Genomic DNA, 23,333 nt, shown 5'->3' with positions numbered 1-23,333 from the left:
TAAGAATCTGTTCATGTAATTTAATTTGGAGATGCTCTATGTTCCAACAAGAAGATAGTTATCGAAGCCAAAATAAGATGAAACAGAAGTCATTTTTCTCACCCCACTGGGGTGACAGTATCTCGCGGTGTGACAAGGAGTTTTAATGAGAAGGGTTTGACAAATAATGAGCTTCAAGAGGTAGTCTATCATTGAGTAACGTATTTATCGAACTAAAATCAAAGTTTGAGATAGTTTTTTTTAAATCGGAGGGAGCGAAAGAAAAGCGATGAAAATCATTGGCTCTGACGTCATTGGGAGCGCGAGGACCCCGGAATGCAGTTTGCTCTCGATCAACTCGGGTTAATTAGTCATGTGCAATTTGTGTCATCAAATGTGATGCGAGCGAAAGGGGAAGTGGAATAAACGGTGGATAACAGAGATAGTGGGAGCTGTGTTAGTTTACGTTTCGGTACTAGGTACTGCTTTCGCTGAGTTACCTACAGAGACCATGGACTGTGGTGTGTTTACCTCCAAAGCCGTCCTCCTTTGCATCAGTTTTATTTTCTGGGTAAGTGTCTGGTGAACTTGAACTTTAAAATGTCTTTGTCTTAACATTACTGGTGCTGCTGGTCCATTTCGCAGTTAATGGATTCTCGTAACTCGTAAGGCTTTGGAGGCTCTAACGACGGGCTAATAAGATGGTTTCTGTTTTCTTTAACAGTAAGTCTGGGTGTGTTCATTACTGGCGTTACCTCCACACGACACGGCGTTACAGCCTGTTTAAGACCCACGACATTTGCTCCTGCTTCTACTTTTATTGCATTTTCAGCCTAACTTTGTAACGACACTGTGCAAAACGAAACCTACTGTAGTCATGATTATGACTCCAGGCCTACGGGAGTTCGGAATCACCCCTCCTTCCCCGCCCTCACTAAAAAAAATTTAACACGCCATGCCTCACAGTTCTTGGTAAAGTAAAATTTGTTAATCCATGATTTTGTAATGTAAGATATTTTAAATCAGTTTTGAAACAAAATGCCTTGGTCACTTCCTGGTGAGTGCGGATTCCAATCCCACTACCATGCTGGATTTGCTCTGCTCGAACTGCGTGGCATGTCTTTGCGATGGGATCTTTATATACTAATACAACGACTCGTTTTCCACTATTTGAAAGCAGTTCTTAGCCTTGAATCTATATTCTCTGAAATTGTTCTTCCAGTTTCGAATGTGGTAAATCTCTCCTTGCCATTCAAGGAGAAAAAACGGAATTGCTTCGGCAATTAAGCAACATGCTGTAATCTTTAATTTGGAGAATGTAACGCAGCCTAAAACTGCAGCGAAGAGTCGTATAGACAGATGAAAAGCATTTTAATGTGGTGTTTTTAGTGGTTGTGATGACTGGATAACCCCCATATTTTGGAATGGCCTTATTTGCGGTTGATGTTAAACCTGTTGGAAGTGTGACCTGAGGATAAAGTTGTGAAAGAACAAGGTCAAACTGTCATCTGACACTTATTAATCGTTGTTCAAAGAAAAGTGGCATTCTATTGTTAGAGCCACATGCCCTGTGTAGAACATTAATTTAAAAAATCATGTGTTTCTTTGTCACTGTCTGAATCTTGGCATTCTCTGCGTAACAGTCTGGGAAGTACCTTCACTTGAGGTGGTGAGCTAAGAAATGTTGTTCTTGCCAGTGATCACTATATAACGAAAAGTAAAGAAATTGAAAGAGCACCCTGGTGTGAACAGAGGACTGTGAACTTGGATCAGCACACAGACCACGTAACTCCCCGACTTTACCCAGGGCCGTTCAACAGCCGGAAGCCTGCTTTCCAAGAGCAATGCATATTCTCTTGGCTTGATTACTATAGCGCCAATAAATGGGTGGCCTGCCTTCCTAATGCAGAACAACAAACTTTCTTTCTACAATGGTCTAGTTTTAACTTGGAGAAATTACGTATACTTGAGGTTGAGTTAGTTTGCAGATTGCCTTGGCCTTCAAAGATTTGTGGAAAATTATCTTAACATGAATTTGAAGTTTTTTTTTCCTTTGGTTTGCAGGTAGTGTTAAATGGGAATCTCAGGAAGAATTCAATCATTTGAGGGCTGTCCAATTTGCTGGAACTTTTATTTTAATGACAGCAGTACACATTTAGAATTGACCAGGTTCATAGCAGCAACTTGAAACTTGCAGGGGCCTGACTGCACTGTCCTAATGCCTCTACCTTCAATGGACTTGTATGGACAAGAGGCAGGTTCTTCAGCTCATGTCAATGCTTGTTTTTCTCATTTACCCTAATCCTATTTCCTTACAGTATGTCTGGACCCTTCTGTGCTTTCCCTAATTTAAATCCCACTAACATTGTTTGACTTCATCTCCTCTGGCAGTGAGTTCCAGATATCAACCACATCCTTTAAGAGAACTTTCCCCTTAAATTCTTAGTTTTAGATACTATTACCATGGGATTGGGACGGGATGCTGATTAATGCCTTTTTATCTCTCGTACAATTTGATGTACCTCTAGGATCACCCCTCTACTGCCATCTTCACACCAGAGAAAACAAGTCCAATCCATCCTATTATATCCCATCATTAAATAGCATCCTTCCTATAATTTTGTGACCAGAACTGCACACAATACTTAATACATTCTAATGAATGTTTTGTAAAGTTACAAAAGATCTCAAATTTTGTTCTATACACTAACATATGGAAGCTCGCTTTGTATGTCTTCACTGTCTTGGCATCGCCATTTTGAACTTATCTAAGAATGCTTAAACTGGACCACATTCCTGGCAGGGTTTTGAAGTATATATCCAGAGATGCTTTTGACTTTCCTTCATACTAGAACAAAGTTTGGGAAATAACTAACACAAAAGATTAGACTGTTAGTTTAAAGATAACAGTACACCTGTCGGTTACTGCAGGCCCAGTCTAAAGGTGTTTCAGAACTAGCTTCCAAAAGGTGAATCAGCATTGTCCTTTCAACCAAGAATTTTACATGATTGTAGTAGCTGATCTCACTTTAACCAATCGTTTATCAAGACCTTGAATGTCTTGATAGCAAAATCTTGTTAAAACTAGTGTGAAATTCAAGAATGTTGACTGCACCTCAAGGGGTTGAAGAATACATTATAGCAGCTGGGTTTTGCACTTGCAGTGTGGTTTATTATTCAAGGCTTTGCTTGTAAGAGGAAATGCATAATACCAAAACCAAATACTTCTCCAGATGGGTCACTGACCAATGAAACGTACTTGCCTGAGCTTCTCTAGCATGCGCTTGACTATGCATATTGCATGCGTTTGACTGCAGCTCGGTTGTCAATCGTTGTTTGTAATGGCCACAATGACGTGGAAAATGACATGATAAATGCCCAAATGCAATTGGATTGGGTTGACTGTGCAATTACTATAGAGTTAGCTGATACAGAAGTGGCCAAAAGGGAGTGACAGGAAAAGATGAGGCAGTCAGGGCTAGACCAGTTACAAATGAAGGGACAATGGTACGCAATATATTCTGGGATACTAGTTAACTGGTGGTTATAACTGAGCCAAGATAGGGGAATTGTAACTTTATGGCTGATGAATACTTGAACAGAGACATTGTTGTAATCACACAGTTATGGCCAGAAACCACTTAGTCTGACAAAAGGGTAATCCTGCTTCTCCTTGGAGGCAGTCATGCCATAGCTGAACTCCGATGCCTCTGCAAATTGGAAGTGGTGCTTCATTCAGAGCTACTCAATGTGCCATAATTAGCAAAATTGGTTTGTAAAAGCAAATTATGCAGTTGTATATGAGACTAGGGTGGTTTCAGAATTAGCTGTTCTAAGTCTATTCCAGTTGATATTGTGCTTGGATCTAATTTGCAAGCACATGGTGAATCTGACCCACTAAGTGTAACAATGGTGTACTCCATTCTATGATACGATTTTTGTCTATCTTGGTTTGAGGGGGAGTAGGGGTACAGGTATCAGGTGACTACTTTGCAGGTACTTCAGCTCGGCCTGAAAGGGTGATGTTGTTCTTCCAGTTGCCTTGTGAATTCTGCAGTGTACTCTGGCAGCTTCAAGTGTTCAACAGAACCCATGTGACGATTGAACAGCTCCCGGGACTTCAGAGGACCTTTTATTGGAAGCAGTTAAATTCAGTTTTCAGAATAAGTCAGTTTTGATTGAAAAGTCATCAGCCTGTGGTAGTAACTGCATCCTTCAGATGCCAGCTGATCTGCTGGGGGCACTTGTTTATTCTAAACCTCCCTGCAACTGTCTGTAACTCAACAGTTCTGACACTTGTTTCTTTAGCCCTTCTATATGCATTTCCCAGACAAGTTGGCTAGAATTGCCAAACGACTTGACACTTGATTGCCAAGGCCCTAAGACATCGGAGCAGAATTCAGCCATTTAGCTCCACCATTCTATCGTGGCTGATTTGTTATCCCTGTCAACCCCGTTTTCCTGCTTCCCCCTGTAACCTTTGGTGCCCTTGCTAATCAGAACCTATCAACCTATACTTTAAATATACCCAGTGACTTGGTCTCCACAATGAATTCCATTGACTCACCACCCTCTGGCTAAAGAAATTCCTGCTCTTCTGTTCTAAAGAGATGTTGTAGTATTCTGAGGCTGTGCGCTCTTACCCTAGACTCACACCACACCACCTCGATCTAGGATCCTCAATTTTTGAAAGGTTTCAATGAGATCCCCCTTATTCTTCCAGTTGGTATGGCTAGCTGCCAACGAACAGTGGTGATTGAGGATTGGTGTGGGTATTCCCCATATGGACTGTTTTGTTTAAAAAAAACCTTGTAGTATCCCAGTGGTGATGGAATTTATTGGTTAACTTAAGCTCAATTATCTATTCTTTTCCTTGTCTCTGTTCACTCCCCCACCCCCCCCAACTGCATCACCTCACCCAGCTTGGGTGGGATTGTCCACTAGTGTGCAGTGAATGCAGTAGCTTGTGCCAATCATTCTTGTCATGTTGAGTGTTCCAATAATGTTTCACACCACAATATGCAATTATGTTGTTTTCTAAACTCCTGTAGCAGAACTAAAATACAATTAATGCAGGTCATGCAGTCAAAAAGGTGCACTACAATAATACGTCAAGCTTGCATTAACAACATCAGGGAGCCTCTCACATCAGCCAAGGTGGCCAAGACTGCAGCTTTCCAAGTTGTGATACCCAATGCTGAAATTGTATAACTTCAGATATCAAATAGTGCAATATTTAGTCGGGTAGGTGGAGCAAGGCAGCCTGCCTAGGAGAAGGAAAACTCTGATTTTCATACCTCCGCTGCCTTGCGGCCATACCCACCCATTGAAAAGGTTTCAGGAGTAAACCCCTAGAAAGAAATCTAGAGCTGGGGTTCCTAAGGCAGTTTGATGTTGCTTACAACTTCACTCTGGCAACCTCTGCGATGACACTGGTGCCAAGCTGTATTGGCGCTTGCCCTTTCCTTGAACTACATCAGTGACATGGAGAGGGGGAACCCACTGCATGGGCAACAGTCGGTTCTTCAAATCTCTACAGAGTGTTACGAGAATACACATAAAATTAAGATGTTTGCTGGCCTGGGCTAGCATCAGTGGCATCAGCAGTTGGTCTGCCACCTGCCCTCAGGGGAAGGAGAGATAAGGAACAATGGAGCAGCGTCTGGAGATGTGTAATGAAGGGATGTGGGAGGGAGAGCTGTCTGGAGCGGCTCCCCCCTTTGAACCCTGAACTGTTTGAAGTGATGGACAGGCGATACCCCAGCAGGGGGATAAAAAGGGACAGGTTCGCTAAGACAGACACACACGCCACCCGAGGTAACGAGACCCTGGAAGCGGTACGCTTCTCACGAGTGGGTGAGAAGTGCCAGACAATGACCAGGGTGGAAAGGTACGATCAGCGGGAACCCGGTGTGTGTCCGCCCTTGCCTGGGTGCCGGGTTCACTGCAGAGGATCGACCGCATCTGGAGGAGGGGTCACAGTCGGTGACCTCAGGTGACATCACCAAGGACCCGCCCAAATGCTGTTTGTGAGCCATCCCGCTGGTCTGTGAGTGAAGCAGTGTTCTGAATGATCAGTTGTTCCTATTCTGTCTCTCTTCCCCCACCTTGTCCATCGCCATGGAAACGATTACTGCGAACTGAACTACAAACTGGACTGAACTTTGAGTCATTTTGAAATTGGTCATTTACCCCTAGACAACGATAGAGCTTGATTGATGCTGTTATCTTAATTCTGTGCACATGTGTGGTTATCATTGTTGAATTGTTGCATTTATTATCCTTTCGATTACTGTGTTGCTTGTTTCTTTAATAAAACTTTCTTAGTTCTAGTACTCCAGACTCCAACTGAGTGATCCATTTCTGCTGGTTTGGCAACCCAGTTACGGGGTACGTAACAAGAGCAAGCCTGGGCGGGAAGAGAGTTCACCCATTGTCCCCTGGGATGGATTGGCTGCCTACTAATAGTCTTGCATATATTTAAAACAAAGTTGAGAACACACACTGGAGGAGCTCAGCAGGTTGGGGAGTATTTATGGAAATGAATAAACAAAGCTAGGCATGTCAGTCACAAAGTTAAATCAATCAACACGACATATGATATGAATGGACAGATCCTGAAATAGTCACCCACACCCAGATCTTGGTGTTGAAATTAGCAAGGATCTTAACTGGGCATGCCACATCAATCAGATTACAGCCAAAGCAAATAAAATGCTGGGTATCCTGAGAAGAAACCTCCACTCATGTGGTAAATCCGTCAAGGACATGGCATGCAAGACACTCGTCCGTCCAAAGCTTGAGTATTGCGCGGCCATACAGGATCCCCATCAAGCTAACAATAAGAGTTCCATCGAAAAAATCCAACGCCGTGCTGCTCACTGTGTGTTAAACGATTACAGCAGGAAATCCAGTGTCACCAACATGCTCTCTAACCTTATGGGAACCACTTGAAAACCGATGTATTAAACTACGGTAATTTTCATTTTCGAAGAAGTTCACAACATCACTCCATCAAGCATCCAAATTTGTCACAGGGTCAGTTCAACTCGACAGCAAACTGGAGCTCACATATTGGAAACTCCTTCATTCAATAAGATTTGCTACCAGTACTCCCTCTACACAAGATCAACAAGGGAGTGGAATCTTCTGCTGCCAGACCTGCGCAGTATTTCTGACAATATTTTTAAAGATCGACTCAATCAAATTGATTTAGGGGATCTAGTCAAAAAAGCTTACTTTACAATTTAACTCCCACGCCGTTCACACCGACTGCGCGTTATAACAGCCGTACGGCAGTGCTTGCGCAGTACCAAGCAGAATAAACGATCAACATGTCACCTGTTTATTCCTCATCATAGTTGCTGCTTGACCACCTGTTGGGTTCCTCCAGCATTTTGTGTGTTGCTCTGGGTTTCCAGCATCTGAAGAATTTTTTGAAAACTTGATGTTTTTGTACATTTGATATTGTACCTTTGATACGTCTTCATGTGCCACACACGCAGTAGCCACACATTTGCTGCACTGATCTAGAAAGCTGGTCAGTTCACGAATCTGTGACCATTTAGAAGCGGAGTAGGAAGGATTCAATACTGAGTAAAATGTTTGGCCATTGCGGAATTTGGGACTTGGTAAGAGGATGGTTGTGGTTTTGTTTGTAGAAAGTGAAAATGGCCATCATCAGCATTCCAGAGGCTACAAAGAACATCTGAAAGCCTCACTACTTTTGAGGGTGGGGGAGGGTTGGTTGGGAGTTGGATTTTGGTTTATAGTTAATGATCACAGCAAACTAGCTTTAACTCTGCCATGGATGGGCCCAGCCTGGCTGCGGAAGGAGAGGGTTGGGCAAGGGGCTTGCTCTCCCTCTGTTTTTTTATAAAGCTCAGAGCTACAGGAACTCTGGAGGCCTCGCTGCTGGGAGAGGAAGGATCTTTTGAAGGGGCTACACCTAGAGACTACTTGATGGACTGGCCCAGAATAGAGGTGATTCCAGCAGCCCATGCCCCAGTAGGGTGATGGGCTTAAGAAGTTTAAAGACTAGCTTCATTTGCCTGTATGTTACAATTCCAGTTCCATTTACTACACCTTAATCTGCGATTGTATTATTCTGACTTCAGTTCTCCTAGTTCTCATTAAGTGGATCTTCAGGCTACTTGAGTTTTTGATTAAATTTAGCCTCTGGTGTCACTGGCCGCTTCAGAAACCAATTTGTAGGTTCGCTTGTCACCTTGCCAGCCTACTTTTCATCATCCAGCACCAGACTGCATTTGTAGCAGCAGACTTTTTTGTTTAGTGATACAGCACAGTGACAGGCCCTTCTAGCCCAGCGAGCCCATGTGGCCCAATTACACTAGAGGTCGATTAACCTTCAAACACACGTCTTTGGACAGCGTGAGGAAACGGCAGCACCCAGAGGAAACCTATGTGGTCACAGGGAGAACACAAACTCCATACTGTAGCAAAATTGAACCCAGATCACGAGCACTGTAAAAGTGTTGTGCTAACTGCCGTGCTGCCTTTTTAATCATTAAACTTTTCAAGTTGTGCTGCTGCAATTCAATTTCAAAGTCCACTTTAATCAAACTACTAATTTTAATTGCTTCACTTGTATTCCATCTCTGAATTTACTGGCAGTTATGGAAACGTTGCCGTAACCGTACTCTTGGATTCACTTTCAGTACCTCAGCAATAAACCAAAGTATTCTACCTCCTCATGACTTTGATTTGATTGTGTGTGTTCTTCTCTTACAGATTGCTGGAGGTGTGCTCACATACGTAGCAGCCACCTTGCTATCAACCTACAAAGACTATGCCCACTTTTTTAACGATCAATACACTGTGCTCCCAGCTGTTGTGATAATTGCCATAGCAGTGGTGATGTTTGTGATTGGAATCATTGGATGTTGTGCGACCCTGAAGGAGTCTCGCTGTGGACTGGGATTGGTGAGTAGCAGTTTGCTACCAGTTTGAGGTTTAACTGGTTTTAACAGTTTCTTGGAGCTTGGTCAAGCTACTAACTTCTATATTTGGCAAACAGGTTACCAGGAAAATGACAAAGTAATACCCAGATTACTGCTGTGTGGCTGAGATGTTTAACAAGTCTTCCCAGGGTGGAATGGTAAAGATTCCTGTTGTAATGTTGCAGGGGGAGGGGGAAAAAACTGTTACTAAGCACTTGTTACAAACACCTGTTAGGGTGCATTCTCCAGTTACCTTATAAGGTAACCGTAGCCTTCAGCCAGGAGCAGATGTCATCAGGTGGTTCCCAACCTTCACCGAGTGTTTCGACCCTTAACCACGACACTCTCCAGCTGGTGGGCCGGCAGTGGTGGCCAAATCACTGCCCATCTGCTCCTGGCTTCCAGCTCCCCTCCTCTCGCCTACTGCAAATCCAACAAGAGGCTCGTTCTGCCTCTTCCCCCATCCTACAAGCTGCTTGTTTTTTGCTCCTTTCATCCAGCCCCAGAGCTGACAACAATCGCCATGTTGATTTGGCACCAAATTATTAGGTTAAAAAAAAACACTAGAAGGGAAGGTCAATGTTTTCAATTGAGACCTTGCCTCGGGATGGGGGGGGGGGGGCGGGTGGAGATGGTCAGTATGATAGAAAGGAGAGGGATGTGTTGAATCTTAGATTTCGTGATCCAAAGGTTCTTCAGGTCAAGAACAAGGCATAAAAATTGGTTGTTTACTAAGGTGCAATAAGAACACAAGTTGTTGTTGTCCTATACTAAAAACTATTTTGAACTAGGCAAAGCAAAGTCATTCCAGTGATAGATTAACCTGTTGGATAGCTCGATTCAAGTAGTATGGTACCTGCTGCAAAAACTAAGAATTTTCTAGTAAAACACAGAATCAGTGATACTGCAAGTATTAGAAAATTCACTGAACAATTACATGTACATAGATCATGTAAAAATACAAGTATGTGAGAAGTTAAACTCCAAGAAAAGTAACAATTTTACACTCCAATCCAACAGGGCCTGTGGGACATCTCTCGGTGTTTGTGCCGATCATGATGCCAGTTTAAACTGTACATGGTCTTTAATCCCTCCTTTGTCTGTCTAAATGCCTTCTGAATGCTGTATCTGCCTCCACTTCTCTGCCAGCATATTCCAGTACCTCTGTATTCCAGTGTCACTCCATCTTTTAGATTATGAAGACATGCAGTCGTCTTTTATTGTCATTTAGTAATGCCTCAAATTTCTTCCCTCACCACCATTCAGGGCCCCAAATAGTCCTTTCAGGTGAGGCAATTGAGTCTGGTGCTCCCAATGAGGCCTAGTCTAAATTGTGAGACCAGTTGTAAATTGGAGTCACCTCCACCCCATCTGCCAAAAGTGGCCTAACATTTTAATTCTGATTCCCATTTCCATATGCCAGTCTATAGCCACCTCTTGTGCCATGATGAGGCCACCCTCAAGGTGGAGGAGCAATGCCTTGTATTGTGTCTGGGTAGACACCAACTTGGCATGAATATCAATTTCTCCTTCTAGTTTAATAATTCCCTCCCCCCCCCCGCCCCCCTGTTTTCCACTCTGGCCTCTTGTCTCTCCTCAACTGCCTGTCACCTTTCCCTGGTGCCCCTCTGCCTTCCCCTTCTCCTGTGGTCCACTTTCCTCTCATCAGAGTCCTTTACCTTTCTCACACGTCTGGTTTCAATCACATTCTAACTATCATTTTCCTCCCCCCCCCCCCGATTCCTCTATTCTGGCATCTTTCCTCCCTTCCAGTCCTGAAGAAGTCTCAGCCTAAAACGTCAACTGTTTGTTCATCTCCATGGATGCTGCCCGACCTGCATTGTGTTCCTCAGCCTTGTGGTGGGGGGGGTGGTTTGGTTCATGGGGATGGATTTTAGGGACAGTATGGGAAGTTTAGGGGTTAGATTAGGAGCACAGGCCAGGATAAGGGGAGTGGGGGGGTCAGGGGCAGTAAATGTAGAGTTGGGGGAAGGATCCAGAGGTGAGGGGGCAGCTATTTTCCCCACACTTACCAAGTCTAGAGGTTGGTAGCCCAAAGTCGGTGAGTCCGAAGCTGCTGTCTGGAGATCAGTGGCCTGCCCTGGAGTTTGGGCGGGGGGTGGGGGGTGGTGGTGTTGGAAAGCGGTTTGTTTTGTTGTCGTTGAATGTTGATTGATTTGTTCTGAACGTTGTCAACATGTTACGTTGGTGCCAGAATGTGTGGCAGCAGTTACGAGCTGCCCCAGCACATCTTCAGATTGTTAATACAATGACACATTTTGAAACTATTAAATCTTATATTAACATTCCTTGTATCAACCTGAATCTATTTCTTTGGTGTTTGACACTCCCACGCTGGTGGAAAAGAGGCCTATAAATTTTAAACGTTTAGATGTAAGGTACAGCCAGATTCTTTGGTGCATGAGGGAGTGGTGGAAAAGAATAAACCAGGTATATGTGGGTGATAGAGTGGGCCTTGATAGCAAGGGGCAGGAGGGAATAAAAAAAGTGAACCTTGAACTGGTAGTGTGAAAAGCTGATTTAATATTTGTACCATTGGGATGTAGGCTATCTAAATGGAATACGAGATTATAACACAAAATCTGTAGATGTTGGATATCTAAGGAACACACAATGCTGGATGAACTTGGGCTAGGCAAGAATATGAGTTGTTCTTGCTTGTGTTTGACCCCTCTGTAGCAGGAGAGAAGGCAGGTTGCAATGGTAGCCGCAACACCGTACAACCAGAACATTTAGATAAGAGTTCAGATGCTCTGCAGAGTGGTTGCCTTCTCGACACTTGTTCTTGCCTGTAAAGTGAGGGGGTTACATTGCAGGCACTGAATGCAATTGACCAGGCTGCAAGTGGTGAGGGAGGAGGGTGTAAGGACGAGTGTTAGATCTCCTGTTTTAAGGGATGTAGTCAGGAGGAATGAGTGGACCAGGTACTCTCAGTGGGCCCTGCAGAAAGGTGGTAGAGGGAAGATGCAGGTGCTGGAATCTATTGGAGATGGTACAAGTGCCAAATTTTGGATGCTGAAGTGAGGTCTGGGGACTATCTATTCTGGGAGAGGGTGCGCATCATCAACTATGGCAGAGAAGATGGCACTTATCCTGACACGTTTTTCAAAAGTCCAAGAGCAGAAAGCCTCAACCTGGGACTGAATGTGGTGGGGGTAGAGAAACTGAACTGGGAGTTCCCCCCCCCCTCCAGATTTTGTATCCGCAGTCTCTTGTCTCCTGATCTAAAGCAGAAATGGCTACTATTTGGGAAGAAGTGGTTTGAGTTTCTTAAACATGGCATAGTTTAAAATTAAGAAAGCTTTTTTGGTTAACACTGATGAATCTGTTTCCTTTCTGATACATTTATCATTTAAATGAAGAAATGTTCAGTATTTGTCCCTTAGACTAGACAGCTTAAAGTACCAAATATAGAGATAGGTGATTTGGAAACTCGGCATGACTAAACATGAGTACGTTCTAGACTTGAATGTTAAAGATGAATACTAGGTGCTACAAGATGACTTTCCCTAACTGGCTTTTAAAGATTGAAATAATTTATCCAAGTACATATACAACTGTGAGTTTTATTTTCTTGCAGGCATACTCAGTAAATCCGTTATAGAATCATTGAAAGACTGCACCAACTTGGGTGTACAACCAGTGTGGAAAAAGATGGCAAACTGTGCAAATACAGAAAGAAAGTAGTTATAATAAGCAATAAATACTGAGCATGATGTCCTTGAAAGTGAGTACATTGGTTGAGGGACCAGTGGAGTGATCTCCTTTGGTTCAAGAGCCTGGTGGATGAGGGGATAATAACACTCTGAACCTGGTGGTGTGAGTCCCAAGGCTCCTGTACCTTATTTCTAATGGCACTAGTGAGAAGAGTATGTCCTGGCTGGTGGGCGACCTTGATGGCTTTTGGGTCACTCCAAGAGTTGTTCCTCCCTGGCCCTTCTCCCCTCAGAAACATCTAACCATGCAAATAGGGAATTATTTTATTTCATGGCAGGTTTTTGGCCAAGGCAGAGGCTTATTACAGTTCAGATGAGCTCTGATTCTTGCCATCTAATACTAATGGGAACTTGCTCAATGACCTCAACATCAGCAAAACTGAAGATCTGATTATCAACAGGAGGAAGAAACTGGAGGTCAACGAGCCAGGTCTTACTGCGGGGAGGGGGGAGGGGGTAGATTAGAACTGGGGAGAGTCAGTAGCTTTAAATTCCTTTGGCATTATCATATTAAAATCTGTCCTGAGATCAGTACATAAATGCCATCGCAATGGTGCAGAGATGCCTCTTTCTTAGTTTGTGTGGATTTGACATCTCGCCAAAAATCATTGACAAACTTCAAAGGATGCATAGCAGGAAGCATCCTAACTGGTTGCATCAGCCTGGTATGGAAACACCAATGCCCAGGAACAGAAAAGAGACTAACCCAGCTCAGTCCATCACAGGTAAAGCCCTCCCCACCATTGAGCATATTTACATGGAATGCTACTATAAGAAAGCAGCATCCATCATCAAAGACCCCCCCCCCCACAACCATCCAGGCCATTGCGTAGGAGGTGCAAAGCCTTGGGTCCCTGGTTCAGGGATAGTTATTACCCTACAACGATCAGGGTCCTGAACCAGCGTGGATAACTTCACTCACCCCTTTCCTGAACTGATTCTACAACTTGGTCTCTTCTTATTTGCACAAATTGTTGCCTTTTGCATATTGGTTGTTTATCACTCTCTTCATATATAGGATTTTGTAAATCCTATTTTTTAGTTTCCCTGTAAATGCCTGTAGGATAACGAATCTCAAAGCAGTATTTAGTAAAACATGCTTATTTTAATTTATTTTGAACTTGCTTTGAGCTACTGGTCATCTGACCCTGCTGTTTTTTTTAAGAATCACTCACTCCAATAGGCTTGGTGGGAAAATTTAATTTCCAAGACTTTATGTTGGAGCCATAACACTCTTTAGGGTGGGAGTGTGGGCCTGCCTTGCTGTTGTAAGGGAATTGTATGTAGGTTGAAGATTTGGATCAATGTGGGAGAAAGAACACTCCAATGTTGCTGCAGGGTATTTTAGAATATATAAAAACATGTAAAGATGTGTACAGCACTAAGTCTAAAACAATGAAACAGTCCCATGCCCTTCTAAGGGATTAACAAAACAAGGTCTAAAATAGTATAGAATAACTGATGACTTAGCAGGCCTCGTGCTCTTCTGCACATTGAGGACACCAATTTACGATGACTGGCCTGGAGAACTGGTTCTTGGCACCGATTACCATTCTGGTCCGAGGACTGGAGTCCAGTGAGCTTGCTGACTGTTCACACTTGTATAATCAAGAAAGCCTGTTGTGTTTTTTTTTTAAATCTTGCACATAGTTCTAAAATAACTAGTTCTTAATAGATGTATAGGGAGGAATTTGCACTTACACTGAACTAGGCTCACTTGTTTCTGAATATCTTGAGAGTCAGGACTTTGCCAACTGAAGCAGTTTTGCTGATCCTTGAAAAAGAGAAGTTATGACATTCCTTAATGTCTTGCATCTGTATACTTCAAGGTCTCATGAACTTCATGAGTCAAGATCTTGTTTTACTCATCTTTTAATGAATGGGCTTGTTCACTATGAATACTGAGCAGACAGCCCATTCCAAGTGTATTTTTTGGAAAAAAAAATCTGTTCACAACCCTCTTTATAGCTGTTCCCTGTGGAAATGCCAAAAAGTAGGTAAAAACTTTGCCATAGTAACTCCACTTCTATTGCCAGTTGCTTGTGGCCACTTGCAAATGTTGGGTTGTAATGCCTTGCCATTCAAGAGGTAGCTAACTGAGGTGCAGGGTTTTTAGATTATCAATTAATTCGCCAAAATGTACTTCGGAGAGGTGCCTTTCTCCCTATCTTTAGCATGGATGCTTGTTTCCACTTGTTTGAAAGTGCTGAGCAAAAGTTATAATGAAGATTACTAAACTGTGGTTATTCTTCTTAGTTTCTGTTCATCCTCCTGGTCATCTTTGCTGCAGAGATTTCGGTCTTTGTCCTGGGATTCATCTACAGGAAACAGGTACAAGTAAGATCAAATGTAACCAAATCACTTCCAAATGAAAACTATTCAGTTATGAGGCATAGTGAATCGCCTCATGTCTAGAACTGGTGGAATACTGCAGTGAATACTGGGGTTTGTTAGGGGTAAGGAGCAGAGTTAACAATTTCTGTATCAAATTTTTGGGTGAATTAGTGTTTCAAACTTAATGCAAACCAAGTTGAAATTGAAGACATGAGCTAGGTAGGTGAGAAGCTGGCAGATTTGGTCAGGAGTTGGGAGGAATGAGCAGGTTTATTAGTAACGACAGAAATGCACCTTTACGGTGAGATGTGTGCAAAGATCCTTGTACACAACTCACAGCCAACAAGTGAGTGCAGTACATAATTTGGCAAGTGGAACACTGGTCTTGACTGATTTTTGTATTGCAATTTTATAGGGCCGTGGTGATTCTGCACCTGGGAAATGGTATATAGTTTTTAGTCGAGGCTATACTTGGAAGAAGGGCAGTGCAGGTTTATTATGCAAGGGAAGATTGAGCAGAGTAGGCCTGCATTCTCAATATTTAGGAGAATAGGAGCTTTTAAAAACTGTTGTAGGGATTAGCAGGATGTTTTTCCCCCTAGCTGAAGAGTTTGAAACTAGTGGTTGGTATCAGAATTGGGGTGGTGAGGATCAGTGGGTGAGAAACTCTTGGAGAGCTGTGGAGGTGTAATAAGTGCATTCAGACAGAAGGATGACTCCCAGATATTGAGGGAATTGATGACTGTGGGGATAATGCTAAGGTGGCAGATAATGCCTTTGAAATGAAATGGGTTTGATGGGTCAAATGGCAAGCGGCTAATGTTCTGTGTATTTAAAGAGGAGTCTTGCAGTAGTAACAGAAGATTTGTGTAATAGTCAAGGGCACAGAAGAAAACTGATGTAATTAAACCGTTGTACTGATAAGTACAAAATGTATTCTGCCAAGAATATAAAATGCCTTGTTTTAACCATTCAGTCACTTTAATTTCCCAAGAAGGTCAATATGGAATAATACTACGGTGAAAGACTTCCTGTGCTCCAGTTGTTTGTATATGGAAAGAGTGGGGTGATTCAGCTTGCACCTCTCCTCCCCCACTGGAGATGGGAGATTAATTGACTTTCTTCTTGCAGGTCCATGAAGGTGTGCAGAAGTCCATGTCTCTCACCTTTGGGAAGTATAATGGGAAAAATATAGAAAGCGGGACCGTGGACACCTTGCAGATGCAGGTAATGTGGAATTCTACAACTAAAAATACAGATGACACCCCCCGCCCAACTCGCATTACAAGTTTATTAACTACAATAATTTTGCCCTGAACCCTCTTAAATCCAAAAAATTAACCTTGGCCATTTGTTTGATGCCTTTCATTTTGTGCAATCTACTCCTGTCTGCTACAAAGGCTGAGTTATCCACTGCAAATGTTTGAAGTTCAAACATGTGCACAATGGAAGCTGAAATGTTACCCTTCAAAGGACAATGTGCAGCATTAGATTGAGTTTCTCTCCTGAGTTCTAATCCTGCTTTGAGGGCCGGTGTAGGCACAGCAATAACTTGCTGACCTGTGAAGTTAATATTGCCAGGCATCTACAGAAGTTTGTTTTGTTCAAGCATTCAAGATTCCACTCTGCAAACTGTTTAGAAGTTCAGTGAATGTCTTTCAGGTTACTCACAGTAACTAGGATGACAAAGTTAAGCATTTCTTGAAGATTCTTGACAAATGTTGACTTGGATATAATCTGATGTTTGCTGTGTTTTTAGTTTGATTAAAGACTGGAATAAAGCTTGCAGGGAGCAAGAGGGAGAAGTCTGCAACCACTTTTTTTTCCCCCAACAACATCCACAATCATGTAACCAGTGTTTTGAGCAAATGTGGCAGAGACAAGTTCTATTTGTCCTTTGATCTCCCTTCGCATCAAGATGATGTGTGGTCACATTGCCCTTGTGTTCCTGCTCATCCTTTTCACAAGGTGTAGAAACCAGAGTGCCTGGGGTCCTGCCTGTAGATGTACTGAAGGCCTCTGATAGTTTGGCACTGTATATCTAAATGTCTGATCATGAAGGAACAATTGGTTTGAAATCAACTAGCCAAGTGCAATTTGTTTAAAATCAATTTAACGTGCAAATTAAAACACAAATTTTCTTGATGGCCATTGGCTCCATTTTGATGGATAATTGACCATGGAGGGTTTGGATGCATTAATTTGAGGCAGACTAGAATTTATCAGCAGGAAAGTCTGGGGGTGCATTATCTGATCCACAGGGTGTCAGGTACTTTTACCCGCAACACTAGAAATGAGGCATAGCTAGCAGTGTGAACACCTGGCCTACTGTCAGTGTGATCAGGCCATAAAAATTGGGCTTGGCTGAAGTATTCACATTCAAGAGTCATTGCTGTTAAATGCAGGTACAGTGAATTCTGGTTAATTAGAATCAGTACATTTTTGGCCCAATTAAGTGGTTGCCCCAGTTAGCTGAAGTTTCGTGGAAATAGTTAAAAAGGCAAAAAGACAAACTACCATGTAACTGAGCAACAAATGATGTATTTAAATGAAATGCAGAACAACCCGGAACACTACCAATGTTCCTGGTAGCTACCCGTGGTATCCAACGATGACAGGAAACCTGAAGTGGAAGAGCCATTACACGGGCAGGTCCACTCTCAACCTCAGTCTGGGCCCAGTGGTACAAATAGATGACACAACTGGTGTCTTCTCTGGTTGCAGTGGATGACCACGACTGCTTGTGTGCCTTGTCATGCCTTTTGCTCTCCAGGTACAGTACTGTAAAATCTTGGGCACATCTATATAGCTAGGGTGCCTAGACTTTTGCATGGTTCCGTAGTAACTTTGTGTTGTACTGTACTGCTGCCGCAGGAAAAAAATCGTGTGAGTGATAAAGCTGATTCTGATGTGGGTCTCTACTGTGGACTGAAAGTGGGAAGGGGGCAGAGAGAGGGTAAATCATAGTGGGGGGGGGGAGGAGAGGAAGGGCAGCACCAGAGGGACATTCTGTAATGATCAATAAACTGATTTTTTGGGAATCAAGTGACCTTGCCTGGTGTCTTGGGGCTTGGTGCACCCATGCCAACCCCACCTTGGTAGTCTGCCACCTGTCCTACACCCCTGCCATTCCCAACCTCTTCTGCCAGGACAGGTATGTCCCTACCTCACCGGGGTATGAGACTTGCTGTTGCCCTCACCTGGTTTTTCTGCCCATCAAGCAGTGTTCCAGGGTGTAGCTGCTGTCGCATGCAAAGAGCTACTTGGTGCCACAGGCGAGAGCTGAGTGTCCAGTGGGGACTGAAGGAATTTAAGATGATTGTCAATACCTTACTACTTACTTCCTAACTTGAAGTGATAGTTTAATTTTCAATTCCAGCCATTTCTGGCATCTCAAAGTCTGAATGCTTGAAACCACAGTGAACAAGATAGTTCTGAATTGTCTAACTGCTTATGTCTCACCAACTATCAGTGACAAAAAATCTCACCTTTTTGAACAAAAATGGATGCTATTTAAAAACCGTTCATTCTCAGCACGTTGTGGTGTCTATTGGGCCCCATGATATGGATACAACTGAGTTAGAAAATGTTTCGCAACTGTTTCCTGCCCCAGTTGAGTGGCATGGTGTCTCAGATAAACAAAGCAAATCCTGGCTGTTTTCAGGATTGGTTTTCATTCTTTAAGAGTTGTCCCACATAAGCGGCTCCCCAGATTAACTGATGACTCAATTAACTGGAATCTGCTGTTTAAATTTTGAAACACTTGCTCTGACTCTGAATGCATTAAGAATAAAATTGCTCCTAATGGTTTCAATGTATTTGTCCTTCAGATGCATTGCTGTGGAATTTGGAACTATACCTACTGGGAACACACTGCATGGTTCAAAAAGAACAACACTGTGCCCCTCAGCTGCTGCAAGACCGGATTCTCTAACTGCACAGGCAGCCTGAGTGACCTTGAGCTACTCAATACTGCAGTAGGTTGCAAACTTCCAGCATCAACTTCCTCCCACCAGGACTGGTTGCAACAGTTTGAGCATACGAATATGTTTATGCAACACACATCAAAGTTGCTGGTAAATGCAGCAGGCCAGACAGCATTTCTAGGAAGAGGTACAGTCGACGTTTCAGGACGAGACCCTTCGTCCTGAAACGTCGACTGTACCTCTTCCTAGAGATGCTGCCTGGCCTGCTGCGTTCACCAGCAACTTTGTGTGTTGCTTGAATTTCCAGCATCTGCAGAATTCCTCTTGTTTGCATTTTTAAATATGTTTATGGTTTTCTTTTTAAATAGAATGAGTGAAATGGTTTTGGAGAGTTTGAGAACAGCTTAAAACCTGATTTCAACCAAAGCAGATAGACTTTTTAAAAAAAAAATTGCTATGTAATTTGAATCTGCCCAATTTGAAGAATCAAATGCCTTATGAAATCCTGCTTCTCCTTTGCTGTCCATTGTACTGATTTTATTTTCAAACAAGTATTACAATCTATGACTTCCCAATCCTTTCTAGTTCCAAGTAACACATCTGAGTATTATCTTAAGGTGCCTTGCTGTCATTGCTAGATCTAACATTGGTGTGAAGGTGTGCTATTGGGGAAAACCACCTGAACTAGCTACGTTATTTTGGAACCAGAGTGCCCATGTATCATTGAAGGGGCTTGTCTCCCTCTCAAAGTAGGAAGCCTCTATATTTCATACCTTGTGCCTATGGGTAACCTACCAGAACATTAATGAGAAATGGAGTCAGTAAGCTGTGTCTCTTCATCCTCATGCGTGCTACAGCATTTGATAATATCACAGCTTATCTTTAATTTTAGCAACACCTTTCTATACTTGCCCCATAGTGCTGACTTCTATCTGGAAAATCTTATCTGTCTTAAATAACTGATCACTGGTTCTGATTAACCCCGTGAGGCATCCATCTTCCTTTGTCTACTCTGATCAGCCATGTGTACACTGAAGTTTGCCTCATTCTCAAGCATAGACCCAGTATACCTGATCTTGTAGGATGCCCTGCCTATCCAGGAATTCATCTGATGAACCTTCTTTCCCTCTATGTAGGAACAATTTGCTTAAAATGGGGAGTTCAGATCTGTTCACACCACCAGATGTGGGCTTACCAGGTCTTGATAACTGGAGCAAGATGTCTTTTGTACTCAGATTTTGTAACAGATATTTGCCTTTCCAGTTGCATGCTGTACTTGTATGCCCAGTGATTTGATGACACCCGTGTGTCTGAACACTAAAACTATACCAATTACATACCATTTCTAGTAGTTTTTAATTTGTATATACACTGTGTGTGTGTATACACACACACACACACACACACACACACACACACACACACACACTGTATATAAATAAAATTATAGGAAGACTTTAAGTTTTACCCATTTGGTGATCTATGTCCTTATCCATGGACCTAGTGTCAGGCCCTAGAATCTTGGTCATACTCTTCACAACCCACTGCTACCAGCTTAACCTTGAATGGGAGGGATCATCTAATGCAAAGATTTTAGGTAGACCCAGAACAATCTGTTACTAGAGCTAAATGTAAAATTAATCCACAAATAGTAGAAATCTAAAATTGGAACTAAATTCTCAACATTATTCTCGGTAGTTCTTTTGGGGGGGGTGGGGGGGAAGGTCTGCGCACTTAAAAGTGGACATGTTTTGAGGTCTTTCAGTAAGTTTGTTTTAGTGTGCATTGGCTATTTTAATTTGACAAAACTGCCTTGTAACATTATTTTATAAGTGTACAAACTTAAAAGATAGAAACCTGTCCAGAAGACTAAGGTCGGGAGGTGATTGGTATTGTGAGATTCAGGAAATGTTTTTAAAGTGAGTGGACTGACAGATGGTTAACAGGAATAAGGGAACTTCATTGTGGAGGGATTTTTGTGCAATTCAGTGGTTCATTGTGCCAAATATTCATGGTGTTCCAATGGAGAACGGGCATTGAGGACAGCAGAAGGAAATATGGGATGTTTTCAAATAATTAACTGGGGCTTGAGACATTCTAAAGTTGGAGGTGACCTAGCAGGAATAAGGCTATTTTTTTCAGTTAGATGGCATGCTTTTCTTTGGCGGGGGGGGGTGGGAGACACACTTCTGTTCTTTGGGTTCATTAACTGTCTTCATTTTCCCCCTAGGGATGTGAGTCCAAGTTGGAGCAGGGTTTGGAATCTATTCTGAGCTATGCTGTGCTGATCGTCCTAATTTTTGCCATTATTCAGGTGATTTATTTATTTTTTTAATAAACCTACAATGGTATTCTAAAGAGAAACCTAGAATTGTAAGATGGACTTGTAAGCACAAATGCACAATTCCTGGGGATCCAGTATTGGTCAAATCAGGATACTCATTATGCTTCTCAAAGACTTTAGCTATTTTGCCCCACATGAGTCCAGCTGACTTGGTGCAATTGCATTTCACATTCTAAGTTTTCCCTGCAGTTTATTCTTCCTTTAACTTGTTTTCCACGTTCTGAACTCTTCCCCCACTCCACTGCTTGGCCGCATACTATAGGTGACCATAACCAATGCCTCTTTAGGATCAGGAGGAAACCAGAACACCAAGGAAGCCTTGTGTAGTTACAAGGAGTGCCTGCAAACTCCACACAAATGTCATTCTTTGGAGCAGTGATGCTGCAGCTCCACTGTGCATGCAATTTGCAACTACTGGACTCACTGGTTAGTCATTCTAATCCTGGCCTGTGCATGCTGGTAAACAAGATTCAACTTTTACAGAAGTATATTAAATCACTATTTTCTTCCCATTCCAGTTTTTTGGCATGATCAGCATCTGCGTGCTCGCCTGCAAACAACGAGATACAGGCTACGAGCCAATCTCATCCGGTGGAACATATGCATAAAGAAAAACCAAGCCATAAAGACTTGTGAAGTACTGCACTTAACAAGCAGAAGAATGTCTAGATGCACCAGTTTAGTTCTGGCCTTGTGTAAAATGAGAATTGGTACGAAGCATTTTAAACTATTCGCAGCTAATTTGAAACTAAATTCAGTGCCGAACGTGATTAATTTCACGTCTCCCCTTTGTGCTTGTTTGCTGTTGGAAGAAGTAGTATTACAAGCAAAGTGAAACGGTGGGGAGAAATTGCATTAGAAAAGGAAGGCAGCTGGGGGGAAAAGGCGAAACCTCTGAATTTAACCACTAGCCAGATGTTTTTACTTTTCATTTTGCTTCCAGTTAATTTTGGGTGGGGGGGGAATGGTGTTTGGTTCAAAAAGGACCCTAATCCAAGGAATTATGTTTGTTTTTTTGTATTTACTGTTTTAAGACTACTGTGACCACCTGCACTTGTTTGCCTATTCTACTGTTTTTGTCGAATATCAAGATAAATCAACATTGCTGTGACTGAAATGTGCACTAATCAGCAAGTATGCGGGCAATTAACTACTCATGGGTGAAGGGTAAATCATTGCACTTGATGAAAGACAAAACTGTTTCCAATTTTTGTAGCTAAATTGGTCAATCTGATTTGTCTGCAAGTATATTTGGGTTTGGAATCTTAATTAAAGTACTTGTGTATCTCTCATCTTCAGAAAATCAGTGTTTTTGATTTCTTCCCCCCCACCCATTGATCCTGGTGACTAAAGTTTTTCTAGTCTTACTTTTAATTACAATTTCTGGAGTTAGTGTTTGTTCAATTATCAGTCCTGGCTGTGAATCTGTTGCTGGGAGACTTGGCTTTCTGCCTGGTTTTAATGCTCACATGGACATGTAAAATGCAACTTGTTAATCAAAAAAAAAAAATGCATTCTTTGCAGAAGCTAAGATCTAATTTTGTTGAACTTTCCTTTGGAGTTTTGTTTTTGTAATATTCAGCTTGCTAAAACATTGCTGGAAAAGTGCCTGGAAAGTTGGGTACAATAATGACATTTAATTGACTTCAAGATATCGATCATGTGCAGCCAGGAGAGATTTGATTTGGCATGTTCAGAGCAGATAATGTGGGCTGAAGTCTGTCCTGCACCATTTCATAAGTAGCCTTAAAAGAATCTGACTTGGGATGTTATCTTTTTCTAGTTGGTTACATAGATAAAAATCCTTTAGTCCAGTCTGAAGCTTTCACTGGTTTTAGCTAGTGTTGGTTTGTAGTTATTTCCAGAATTTAAAAGGTGCAATTTCTCATGCATCACTGTCTTGTCCTGGAGATGGTTCTGTAGAGAGTGTGATGGAATTTGGAAACTTTAAATGATTGTATCCATGAATTGCCAGGTATCTTCCTTGGCAACTTTAATTTCTGGATGCTGGTGATTAAGACCGTAAGACATAGGAGCAGAATTAGGCCATCTG

At 42.4% G+C, this 23,333-nt stretch overlaps 1 protein-coding gene across 2 annotated transcripts; it reads left to right on the top strand.

The window, feature by feature from the left end:
• The first annotated feature begins 294 nt into the window (after positions 1–294).
• Positions 295–22,552, top strand: tspan36 (tetraspanin 36). 2 transcript variants are annotated; one of them, XM_063046990.1, is made up of 7 exons: positions 295–550; positions 8,731–8,922; positions 14,933–15,013; positions 16,142–16,237; positions 18,841–18,987; positions 21,167–21,250; positions 21,799–22,552. In XM_063046990.1, exons 1-7 carry the CDS (start codon positions 491–493, stop codon positions 21,886–21,888), a joined length of 750 nt encoding a protein of 249 aa, XP_062903060.1. In that variant the 5' UTR covers positions 295–490; the 3' UTR covers positions 21,889–22,552. The 2 variants fall into 2 exon arrangements, with proteins under 2 accessions (XP_062903060.1, XP_062903061.1); XM_063046991.1 differs by having other exon boundaries at positions 297–550; positions 14,933–15,007; positions 21,799–22,551.
• The last annotated feature ends 781 nt before the right edge of the window (positions 22,553–23,333 follow it).

The sequence above is a fragment of the Mobula hypostoma genome, chromosome 4, assembly GCF_963921235.1.
Source record: "Mobula hypostoma chromosome 4, sMobHyp1.1, whole genome shotgun sequence".
In the NCBI taxonomy this organism is placed as follows: domain Eukaryota; kingdom Metazoa; phylum Chordata; class Chondrichthyes; order Myliobatiformes; family Myliobatidae; genus Mobula; species Mobula hypostoma.
Note: the sequence above shows the minus strand (reverse complement) of the source record. Positions and strands in the feature narration are given on the sequence as shown.

Bases quoted from the DNA above. Each gene is read 5' to 3' on its own strand.
- tspan36 (XM_063046990.1), top strand. From the start codon at position 491: ATGGACTGTGGTGTGTTTACCTCCAAAGCCGTCCTCCTTTGCATCAGT. The intron at 16,238-18,840 runs GTAATGTGGAAT...TTTGTCCTTCAG, and splicing joins TGGACACCTTGCAGATGCAG to ATGCATTGCTGTGGAATTTG. The intron at 18,988-21,166 runs GTAGGTTGCAAA...TTTTCCCCCTAG, and splicing joins TTGAGCTACTCAATACTGCA to GGATGTGAGTCCAAGTTGGA.